General features: G+C 56.0%; 1 protein-coding gene across 1 annotated transcript; it reads left to right on the plus strand.

Moving 5' to 3' along the window:
• The first annotated feature begins 1003 nt into the window (after positions 1-1003).
• Positions 1004-11379, plus strand: Alx3 (ALX homeobox 3). Its single transcript, XM_028879311.2, has 4 exons — positions 1004-1280; positions 6346-6665; positions 9796-9924; positions 10293-11379. Exons 1-4 carry the CDS (start codon positions 1004-1006, stop codon positions 10599-10601), a joined length of 1035 nt encoding a protein of 344 aa, XP_028735144.1. The 3' UTR covers positions 10602-11379.
• Positions 11380-11952: the final 573 nt, after the last annotated feature.

Raw genomic sequence — 11952 nt, forward strand, 5'->3', positions numbered from 1 at the left:
AAAAGCTAAAACTATACCCTAATCCCGGGTTTCCTTTGGGCTGGGGAGACGCACTTCACCTCGCATCCTACCCTCACTATGTCCAAAATAGCAGGTCTGAAATAGTCCCTTTGCAGTGGGTCCCTGGACACTCTGAAAGGCATTTCGTGCTGCTCAGAAGGACAATGACCCTTCTACTTCTTCTGTACCTGACTCCACAGCTACCTGGGCAGACCACCGTGAAGTCCTGGGAACCTGTCTGCTCTGGCCTGCCTGGCTTTGGAACTCACCACTAATATACAGAAGGAGCTCCACAGTCAGATGAAAACACAACGTGATGGGTTCAAGGCACCACAGCAAATTAATGAGAGTATCCAGGCCCAAGCTTCCCAAGCCCCCACTTAGCTTAGAGCTGTTTCCACAGTGTCCAATCGCTGATATGCCTGTGCAAAACAAGTGTCTTAAGAGAGGTGTGCTTGCTTTTTTTCCTCCAGCTACCAGCAAAAAGAGCCGGGAAACCTGTAGCTCAACCACTGTAGGGGGGCTCTCCTCTCAGGCCGGACGAGGTCAGATCAGGCCTCAGAGAGAATGTTGGAGGAGGGCATCTACCCACACTGCCTCACCTCTCCAGGGACAAGAGCCACTAAGATGGATATCAGGACTCAGGGTGCAGCTCAGAGCCAAGGACTCACCCGAACTGGTAGACAAAGGGGATCCTGCCCTCGAAAGGAAGCAGCCTTCCTCTTCCTCTCCTCCAACTGCTTGTGATATCGGCTCGGGGTGAATCAGGGGGGTTCCTGGGCTCAGAGGGGTTAACCCGCGCGGGGGCCGCACGTGACGTGGATAGTTCCAGCATTAAGTCAGAGGCGCGGCCCCCTCTCCTGCCCCCCACCCCCCGCGGCGCGCGCCGCTCCCGGGGGCTCCGCGCCCCCGAGCCCAGGTCCCTCCCCCTTGGCAGGCGCTCACAGGCCGCGCGGGTAGCGGGAGCCCCGGAGCCCCGGCGGCCTGTGCGCCCGGAGCCGGCATGGACCCCGAGCGCTGCGCGCCTTTCGCGGTGGGGCCGGCAGCGGGTCCCTACGCGGCCGCGGGGGACGAGCCTCCAGGCCCCCAGGGGACTCCCGACGCCGCGCCTCACCTGCACCCCGCGCCACCCCGCGGCCCGCGGCTAAGCCGCTTCCCGGCCTGCGGGCCCCTGGAACCGTACCTCCCAGAGCCGGCCAAGCCGCCCGCCAAGTACCTGCAGAACCTCGGGCCCGGCCCGGTGCTCAACGGCGGCCACTTCTACGAGGGCCCCGCGGAAGGTAACGCGCAGCCCGACCCCGTGTCTTTCCCTCCTCCCGGTCCCTCCTCGTCTCCCCGACCCCCTCTCCCGCTTTCCTGCTTCCCAACCTTGGGCCCGTCTCTCATTTCCCACGGTTCCCTCGCCTGATCGCTACCAGCCTGGGCAGGCAAGGCCAGTGCGGTGGGGACGGCACAGTCGTGTCCCCGGCGCGGCGGCAACGGGAGGCGGGAGGTTGAGTGGTCACGATCGTGGGCCCATTCCGGCCCCGAAGACGACAGAACATGAAAGGAGAGATCATGCTCATCTGGAGCCGGCCCTCTGCTGCCACCGACCCAGAAGCGGGGACTGGATCGAGGGCCCGGGAGCCTAACTGGGCCTCGACGCTGGGAGAGAAGAGCTCGGCTTTTGTGTCTGGCGTCCGTTGAGGGCGCAGAGGCTGTGTCTCGACTTAGTGGCCAAGCTGGACTCAGCGAAGGGCTGCGGCCTGGACTTACCCAGCTCTCCAAGTCGGGCCCAGCCTCTTCAGGAAAGGGTGCCGCCGCCGTGGCCATTAGACGCTCCGCGGAGTAGCGGTGGCTGATGCATTTCGGTGCCTGGGACCGTTGTCAAGATCGAATAATTATGCTCTTGTTCCTCAGACTAACTTGGCCTTCCCGCACGGGGATGGCCGCCCTCCTTGTAGTTGGCATCCCGGCACCGAATCTCCACCTCTGAGCCGTCGGAAGCGGCCTTGGACAGTCCTAAACCCCAAGGCGCCCTGGGTGCGAAAGCGGGTAGCCCGTGCATTATCTGAGAATGTGCCTGAATGTCTGGGCTTGGCAAGACTACTTTGCCGCCCACTATACCCGCTGACCCACGAGAGTCTCGGCGCCCACGCCCACCCCTTGTATGCTGCCACATTTCGCGGCCCAGACTCAGAGCTGGATCTCTGGAGATCCGCCCAGGCGGCAATCGCCCGCGCCTCACCAGCCTCCTCGGAGTGGCTGGGCAGCTAGCAGCTCCGGCCTTCGTCCGGTCAGGGTGGTTGGGAGTGTGCAGGGGAGGCCCGGGAGGTGTGTTGGGGTCATCGGAGGAAATGAGCAAGTCCGCGGAGCTTCGCGTCTAATGCCCTTTGAAAGAGGCTCTCCTGATAAAAACCACAGTTGGGACTTAATGAGAAGCAGTTGGCCTGGCTCCTCTGATCCCTGCCAGACGGCGGCACCCGCGCAGCGGCCAGAGCGGCATCCGCGCAGCGGCCAGAGCACCGCCAGGGACAGGTACCCGCTTGGGTCGGTGTCGCACCCGGCAGCACCCACCCCACAGTCCAGCATCCCGGCCGGCCGCTGCGCAGCATCCTGCACCTACGGTTCCGGTTCTTGGACAGCCAAGGGGTTGGGCGCCTGTCGAAAAGCAGCGGGCAGCGAGTCTGTTCTCGCAACGAAAAGTGGCGAAAGAAAAAAAAGTAAAAGACAGTTAAAAAAAGAAAAGAAAGAAAGCAGCAACCCAAAGGGAGATGAGGACGTTGAACAAAACAACGGGTTAGAGGTTGAAGAACAAAGGTAACAGGGGAAGTCAATCGGTAGGGCGGACAGAAGAACGAAAGGGGGTGAATGGACGAACGAAAAGTGCAAACAGCAGATCGAACGAAGCGGGTAAGAGGAAGAAAAAGAGAGAGAGAGAGAACAGAACAAACGAAAGAAGAGGGTACTTCCTAAAGGGATAGAGCACACCAAATAGGAACAAATGAGATAGGAAAACAATGATTTGGGTTGTGCCGGGGACAGGCCAAACGCAAAGGAGGCGCAGCCCAGCGAGCTCGAGCCTGGGCTGGGATCCTGGCCACTGCTCCCTCCCTGATTGAAACTCCTCAGTTCTGGTCTTGGTTGTACGTGGATCCTCAGTAAAGGTGACCCGCCAACAACTACACACACACACACACACACACACACACACACACACACACACACACACCAATGTCCATATCTTTAAACTACCGGTCTCGGAGGAGCGTTGGCTAGTCTTTGCTGAGACCCGGTTGTTGCGCTCCGAGTCTGGCTCACATCTCTTCTCCTCAACCTGGCGGCGTCTGCATCCCCGCTGCCTCTGGTCGCACTTTGCAGAAAGCGCCCTGCCCTTCTCCCGACGCGGGCCTCGTTTCATCCTTTCCAGTCACCCATGCACCCTCCTCGAGTAATAATACCTGTGTGTGCAGGGATGGTTCCTTCCGGTTCCTCCAGGGCTGCCAGTTTGGCCCTAAGCCTGGCACTCTGACCTGGGAACGAATCCTCTGGAAACCATTCCTGTTGGAGTTCTGCCCACCTGCTTCACTTGAGATCCACAGCCCTAAGACCCGGGCCGATTACGGAGAATTTAAGTCCTTGGCTAACAACCTCTGAGAACACCACCGCCTCGCTGGTGTCCGGGAGCTTGGCGCTTATTATGGTCAGAGCCGAGGAAGCCCAGGCTCCAGAGACTACTATGACTCATTTGCAGACCCCAGCATGACGACAGAAAACGAGCTCACCTTAGAGCAAGGCAGCCATAAACGCTGAAAGCCAGGTGGCTGATTCTGTGACAACAGTGGATGCCACAATCTGGACTTAGGAGCCGCCAGGATTGGTGCTGCTCACCAACCAAGCTTGAGGTGTCTTGAGACAGCATGTGGTAGGGCCGTGGTGCGCTTCTCCCTGGTCAGGGATGCACAGGTTTGAAGGCCAGGTCAGAGATAAAGAATCCTGACCCCCTGTTGGTTCGGTAAAGGTCCTGGTTCTTGCACCTGGCTTTCACTCAGAGTGTTGTTGCATTCCTGCAGGTGTCCAGGCTCAGGACACTCCTTACACTTTGCTTCAGGCTCCCAGTGACCAACAACCAACTTGAGTACTCTCTCTGGACCACCTCCCCCCCCCAGGGTGCTGTAGTAACTGATAATAGTTCAAACCTCAAATGGGCCCTCCTTAAGGGAACGATCTTCCCCTAGAGAGTTTAAAGTGCTAGCGTCCACTCCTGGACACCTTCCTGGTGGCTTCTCTCCATTTCTCCCATTCTGTCTCTGCTCTCCGTAGGCTTGACTATTCAGGAAGCTGCTTGGGGATCTCTGAAAAGTGGCCCTGGCCCTGGAGTCCTCCCACTAGATCAGGAAGGTTTTAGGGAAACAGTTACGAAGAGGGGAAGCAGTTGTCTGTCACTGTAGAGAGGGCAGGCATGAGAGAGGAACAGAGGTCAGCAGGCTTCGCCTCGGTTGGAGGGGTAGCTGCTCTGCTGGGTTTTGATCTCTTGACTTTATAAGCTAATGGGCTCAAGATCAGGAAAGCAAGTGACTGTGAGCTGGCTCTTATGGGAACAGACACTGGGGGTAAGGAAGCAGAAGACCTCGGGGAGCTCTGTGTGGTGAAGTCAGAACTTCTAAGCTCCTGCCCTGAGCGCCTCTCACCCATTTTCTGCCTGAAGTCCACCCTCGCCTCCCTGAGAACCCAAGACCCCAAGGCTCTTCCCTGCCAGGCCATTTTGAGGGCCTGATATCTCCAGGGTGGCCCATTCCAAGCTCCTGACGCCCTCCGACAATTTCTTAAGATTTAGGTTGACTTCTTTGATTCCTCCTTCCTAGCCAAATGCGACGATGGGAAGCAGAATGTGAGTAAGGACCGGAGTACGACTCCTCCCTGTGCTGCCTGTGGGTCATGGAGGAGACTGTGGCTACAAGCTGGTGCTGCCAGAGGCCAAGCCTTGGGTGACTGTCCTAGGTCTTCAGGATACACATGGGAAGCTTATTTCGCAGCCTAGGTGGTCCTGAGGGGGTCACCGGCCACTTTCCAGCTGAAAAGGGTTAAACCCAAGTTGCCCTCCAGATAGGGACTCATCTGACTCAGTGTGCTCCTCTACACACACATTCACAGCTGTGATCTTGACATTAAGTCTCCAGGAAGGAACTGCTTCTTGGTGCCAGCTAGCTGGGCCTCCTGAGGGCCAGGCCCCCACTGGGGATGGGCCTGGGGCCAAAGAAGGGGCCCTCTGAGTCAGCAGGGCGTCTTTGTGGCGTCCTCTTTGTCATGGCTTCCATCCCAGCAGACTGTTGAGGGGGAACTTCATGGGGACACTGCTGGGGGTCTTTTCCAGAGGGGAAGGGTGGGGGATGATTGTGGTGACCTATTTTTCACCATGCCAGGTCAGTCAGATGGGGCTCCTGAGGGAGAGCATATCAGAGTGAGGCTGCTGGGAACTGTTCCCAGCCTGTGATGGCGATGGCGCCCTCCCTCGCTGCCTGTTCATGGAGGTGATGAGGAAGCCCTCAGAAGCTCCTGAGGTGGGAGGGGCAGGAATTGCTGAGGGTAATGAGGAAAGGGAGTTGTGGTACTGGCCCCTCGGAACTCCTCCAAAGCACAGCCTATCTGGCCTCCACCTTTCTTAAGCTGGAGCTTAAGTTCTTGCCCTCACACCACAACTTAGGGATGAAGGAAGGCAGGTAATTCCTATGGAATCAGCATTGTCCCAGCTTGCTCTTCATACCTCAGAGTTGGGAAAATTAATATTAATGTGAGACTTGGACTTCAAAAAATGAGGCACAGGGAAACCAGCCAGAGGTGGTCTATGCATCTCTGTCCATGCCTGCCTGGCTCTGGTAGCAGAGGCATGAGCCCGAGGGCCTGGGAACCAAGGCCGGCCCAGCCAGAACAAGGGAGCACTCTAGAAGGGGTGGGAGATGTCAACCACCCCAGCCTTAACCCCTGCCCCCACTCCGGGCCCTGCCGGGGTGGCAGTCCCTGCTGTGGCGCCAATCCTGGCACCTCCACACCCTGTGGGAGACACCACCACAGAGCACTTCCCCGAAATGAACCCCCCCCTCTGGCCCCAGAAGATCTGCCCAGACCACAGAGAACATGGTTCCCTAGGGCCCCCTCCCCAGCTGGAGGCTCAGCAGGCAGGCCTCTGAATGCCAGGCTCCCAGGGAGGGTGGCTGCCAGGAGGAAGACAAGGGGAAGGAGGAGGGGGGAGGGGGAGGAGGAGGAGGAGGAGGAGACTAAGGCTTCAGTGCTCTTTCCCTCCTTCTATTTCACCCACAAAACCCCCCTGTTAGGTTTCCATCCTCCTTTTTGTGTTTTCCATTGCAGCTGAGGAGAAGGCCTCCAAAGCCGCCAGCTTCCCCCAGCTGCCGGCGGATTGCCGAGGGGGTCCCAGAGACGGGCCCTCTAATGTACAAGGTTCCCCGGGTCCCTGCCTGGCCAGCCTGCGTGTGGTCCCTCTTTCCCCGGGACTTCCTGACTCCATGGAGTTGGCCAAGAGCAAGAGCAAGAAGCGCCGAAACCGCACGACCTTCAGCACGTTCCAGCTGGAAGAACTGGAGAAAGTCTTCCAGAAAACCCACTACCCTGATGTGTATGCCCGGGAGCAGCTGGCTCTACGCACGGACCTGACTGAGGCCCGGGTACAGGTGAGGCCATAGTGGGCACCAGAATCTCTGGCCGCCACAGCCACTCGGGCCATGGACCAGATCAAGGAAGAGCTAGGAGAGGTGGGCATGAGCGTCTCAGAGAGCCAGCCTGGCCAAGTCCTCCTGGAGGCCGGCCTTTGGAGCTCACCCTTCACGCTCAGCTCTACTGTGACTACAGATTCTTCTCTATTTCTAATGAAATACATCATTGGGTCAAGGCTTAGGCATAGATTTGCAGATGGTCTCTTGGGGTCCAAATATCTGTATGGGAGTCCTCTATTATTTACTAGCTAGCCAGATGATTTGGTGTTTTTGTTGCCCACTTTTAGAAAAGGAATTACCAGTAGCAAGCCAGAGAATCTTTGAGGGTCCCCAGTTGGGCAGCATTTTAGAAGTGAGTGCTGAGCATACATCAGTGCTACTTCTGAAGTGGCTGGCAAGAGTGGGAAGGTCACCGAAGGATGTTGTCATGAGCCAACAACCAGCTTCTAGTTAGGAGGACTTGACCAGGAACCCTTCCCTACTCCAACAGGCTCTTCTGTACAGAAACCAACCTTCAGGGCCTTTGGCTATGACCACCGTGTCCCATCGGGGAACCCAGCCAGTGGGGAAGCAGGAGAGAGGGTGGGTGGATGTTGGAAGTGATGGAGAACCATGGAGGTGACTAGCAGGACTGGGATGGGAAGGACCTTCATTATGAGTCTGGCTTAAGAGGAGGACTGGTCACTTGTGGCCTTGCTTTGATCCGTGGTTTAGTTAGAACATGCTTCCCAGTGCCAGAGAAGGAGACCCTGGAAGGGGTGTTCCGGGTTCTAGAGAAAGGTGAGGTCACCGCCCTGGCAGAGGAGTCTGCCTCCCCTCCGTGAGGGAAGAGAAGTGAAACTGTTTATCCCTCCCAGGACGGGGCCTTTCCAGAGACTTGGGAAGATGCTAAGGGCCAGCTCTAACAGGCTGTGGGGCCCCACAGGCCATTCGACCGAAGCCAGCACCATCGTTCAAAAGCTGGCCTGACAGCCAGACCCCAGACCAGAGAGGGGCTAAAGCTGGTTCCCCTCCTCTGCTGTGTCCCCATGCTTTCCTGTCCCATCTAGGTGGCAGCTAAAACTGTCTTCTATGACTGTCCGCCAAGTTCTCCAAGCTATGGGAACAACCCCAGATTTTATAAGCTAAGGAAGTCCCGAACAGGGAGGCTCTGGAATGCTGTGTTGGGGTGGTGTCTGAATTGCTTTTCCCTGTGGAAATGCATAGTGGGGGGGGGGCACCTCCCTCATTCCTCTCCTAGGCCCTCTCCTTCTTCCTCCTTCTTTTCTTTTTCTTTTAACTTTTGGGGGAGGGGTGTTTTTGAAACAGGGTCTAATTCTCTGTAGAACCTGGGCTGTCCCTGGCGTCATTTAGCAGCCCAGGCTGCCCTCAAACTAAAGATCCTCCTGAGTGCTGGCAATAACACACGCTATAGGCATGCACCACCAGACCTAGCTCCTCGTCCTTTTGGACCCTGGAGGAATACAAGAGTAGCCATGGGACTCCCAAACCCAGTCCAGAAGCCTCCTCTACCACCAGGGTCCTGGAGAATAGGGAGGTTCTTCTCTGACAGGACCATGATACTCACCATAAACCCCACCCCATGAAGAGGACTAATTAAGAACACACATGTGACAATGGAGAGGCAAGTCCCCAGCCCAGGCAGAGGTCCACAGTGGAGAGGCCCCAGGGAGAAGTGGGTGGAGACAGGAAAGTAATTCCCAATAAAGAGGAGGGCGAGGAGAGAGAAGGGCATTCACAGTGGACACTCCTAACCTTGGCCAGGCCTACCCGGGCATCCCAACAACCTGGAAGCTAGGAGAACAGGGGACGCACAGCCTCTTAGTTGCCAAGGTGCTGGCCTATGTGAGTAGAGGTGACCATGGAGAAAGGAATATATGAGGGCTAGGAATGTCCTCAGCTCAAACACAGTAGTGGGGTTTTACACACATGTACACGCATACACAGCTTTTTCTATTTTTATTTCTGGATGGATCCCTAGAAAACAGTGATGGTTTGTGTGTAGTTCGTTTTGGCTCTGGTTTTGGGTTCAGATTTTGGCAGGGCTATGCGTATGTTAGACTGGCTTCAAGCTCAGTATGTGACTGAAGCTGGACTTGAACACCTAATCCTCTAGCCTCCACTTACAAGTTCTGGAATTCCAGGCGTGTGTCATTACACCCATCTTGGTTTGGTTTCAATATTACCAACATCTGTCCCATAGCAGACACGACATTCAATGAAATAAGTCAAACTATCTATACCACCAATGCAAATAAACGAAATAGGATGCCGTATTCATCACACGAGTGCTCAGATATGTATGTATAAGACACAGGACCCCTTGCCTGCCAAGAACTCATAAATAATTGAGAAGTAGACTCCCGAACAAAGCATGGGCACAAAATGTGACAAATGCACTGAGAAAGGTCAGAACATTCTAGAAGAAGCCAGCCTGGAGGATATGTTGAAGAGACGGATAGTCCAGGAAGGGGAAACTTACTCCCTGGTGGGAAGGAACTACAGCAGGTATCTTAAAAGAGAGGTGGGTGGGAGCTTGGGAGGCATCGAGGAAGAGCAAAGTGCTGTTGCCTGCCAGGACCTAAGACTCTGGAGAGGGTAGAGACCTAGGGAGCCTTGCTAGGAAATGGACTCTAGGTCAGGGTTTCCAAGGAGCCACTGAGGGATTAGACAGGACCATGACCTGAACAGGAATGCCTTAACTGAATAGGAATGCCTTGATTCATTGGATGCTACAAGGTGGATCAACCAGACTAATGCCACACAATGGCACACCTAGGAGGTGTCCTGAGCCCACAAGCCCCCTTCCCCTAAAACACCGACAAGACCTAGCCAGGCTGGAGATGAAGAGAGTGACTCAGTCTGGGCAATGCTGGGGGCCCTGGGGGCCAATAGTACTGTTCTGGAATGGGGCCTCTCCCAGGCTCCACTGGCCCTGGGAACAGTGAGGATCTCTAAGCTCCTACCACTTGGGATTTCCTGGCTTGGCTCTAGATCCCAGGAGAGGACTCAGTGATTACCCTCACCCATCAGGCTCCAGTCCTCAGGGCTGCTCTGGCCTCCCTTAACCCTCCCCAATGGTCCCCAGGTCTGGTTCCAGAACCGCAGAGCCAAGTGGCGGAAGCGGGAGCGTTATGGGAAGATGCAGGAGGGGCGGAACCCCTTCACCACTGCCTATGACATCTCTGTGCTGCCCCGAACTGACAGCCATCCTCAGGTGAGACCTTTGGTCCTTGACCTGTGTGTGGGGTTGCCAGTGAGAACATGTGCTCTGGGGGAGGGGGAGCTGCAGCGTCTGGGTGCTGTGAAATGTGGGCAAATCACTTCTTCCTCTTGAGGGCAGGGCCATTGCCTACTCTGATACATACAGAACATGGAAGAATTAAGGAAGAAAGTATAGTTCTGAGAAGCCATGGTGGGGACATCCCGGATGCCAGTATGGGTAGTAGGAGGGATGACCCTGGACCTAGTGGAGACTTCTAGAAAGCTTCTGAGGTTTCAAGGACAAGGAGAGAGCCACCAGGGCAAGGCACGCAGCTTCTGGGGCAAGCAGCTCATAGCCCTCCTTTTTCCTTGTCTTTTCAGCTGCAGAACTCCCTGTGGCCCAGTCCAGGGTCTGGGAGCCCAGGGGGGCCCTGCCTCATGTCTCCAGAGGGCATCCCCTCTCCGTGCATGTCTCCATACTCCCATTCCCATGGAAATGTGGCTGGCTTCATGGGAGTGCCAGCCTCCCCGGCAGCCCACCCTGGCATCTATTCCATCCATGGCTTTCCTCCTGCCCTGGGAGGGCACAGCTTTGAGCCTTCTCCGGAGGGTGACTACAAGTCTCCAAGCCTCGTCTCGCTCAGGGTGAAGCCCAAAGAGCCCCCCAGCCTGCTGAACTGGACCACGTGATGGGTTACCTGGACACAGACTGAGCTGCCCGTTCCTCTTCCTGCTCTCGCCTGCTCCTCACCCATCTCTACCTGGACACCAGACAGCAAACCTTTTTGCCTCCGTATCCCGGGTGGTTCCAGAAGCTTGGGAGAGGAGCTGGGACCCTCAGCCTCCTTCAGGGAACAGGCTACAGGACCTTATCTCTTAAGATAAGGCGGGGCTGCCTACGAGAAAGAGACTTCAAAGCAGGCAGAACGATTCTTAGTTATAAACTGGGTCCCCTCGTTCAAACTGGGCTAGAGAAAAGGTGACAGACGATGCCCTGTTTCTAACTCCTGGGATCCAGCCCAGGAGGATGGGAGGAGGCTGCTAATTGAACAGGGAGGAGCTCTCCGCGGCACTTAGGGCTCGCCTCGCTTCTCCCTCTCTACCACCAGGGGGCGTTCGCTCAGCGCCTGGAGCTGACAGTACCCAGAAGGCCAGGGTCAGCTTAATAAAAGGTGGCGGGGTCTCCTCTGCTCCAAGCATCCCTCACTTCTTTCTGCCCTGTGCCCAGTCTACCAACATACTGTGGAGTCATTTTCCCCAAGTGGGGGAAGAAATTCCGCCAAACATTAAATTTCATGGGATCAGGGCCAGAGCTATGCCATAGAAACTATATTGGATGTCGATCAAAATAAAACAGATTTTTTTCCCCCAATCTCTGAGCCCCTGAGACCCGGATCCCTATTTTTGTAAAGATGCTTTTGTTTTGTAGTAATAAACACAGTGGTGTTTTCCATTCTAGGTGGCTGTCTATCCCCAGCGTGTGGTCCTCTGTTGCTTTAGGATTAACCTGTGTCTATGATCTAGGCTGGGCCAAGCTCTCCTGTGGGACAACAAGAATCCAGGAGCCACTAATAAAAGGTGCAGGGTCGGTGGCAGAACCCTCAAGGTCAATGTATGCCATGCCTACAGAAGCTAGGTGGCTTTGGCAGGATCTCCGAGGCTCTAATGTGACAGGGCTTTATTTGGCAGGGAAATGTGGGAGTGGGAACAGGAGGAAGAAAGGTGAGGAAAGCTCGTGGTTGAACTGACCACGGAGAAGATGGAAGGACAGGGATCTTATGGAGGTTTTGAGTGCCTGTGGGCCGGGACCCCAAGTGCTGGGGGCGGGGCAGCTGTCTTCTCCCAGATGCCCCAGAGAGCATGTCTGAGCTGTGGGGCAGAGACAAAAGCCAGAACTCTTTCTTGTGGTTTTCGAGTATTACCCATTCTATCCCTCATCCCCTGCCTTATCTCTGGAGCCTGGAAGGCAGGAAAAAAGCAGGCCTGGCCCTCCCACCCTCCCAGTAAACACAACCACATTGCTCAGAAGAATTCCACTCAG

This window comes from Peromyscus leucopus, chromosome 6 (assembly GCF_004664715.2).
Source record: "Peromyscus leucopus breed LL Stock chromosome 6, UCI_PerLeu_2.1, whole genome shotgun sequence".
NCBI lineage: Eukaryota > Metazoa > Chordata > Mammalia > Rodentia > Cricetidae > Peromyscus > Peromyscus leucopus.

Bases quoted from the DNA above. Each gene is read 5' to 3' on its own strand.
- Alx3 (XM_028879311.2), top strand. From the start codon at position 1,004: ATGGACCCCGAGCGCTGCGCGCCTTTCGCGGTGGGGCCGGCAGCGGGT. The intron at 1,281-6,345 runs GTAACGCGCAGC...TTTCCATTGCAG, and splicing joins CTACGAGGGCCCCGCGGAAG to CTGAGGAGAAGGCCTCCAAA. The intron at 6,666-9,795 runs GTGAGGCCATAG...AATGGTCCCCAG, and splicing joins TGACTGAGGCCCGGGTACAG to GTCTGGTTCCAGAACCGCAG.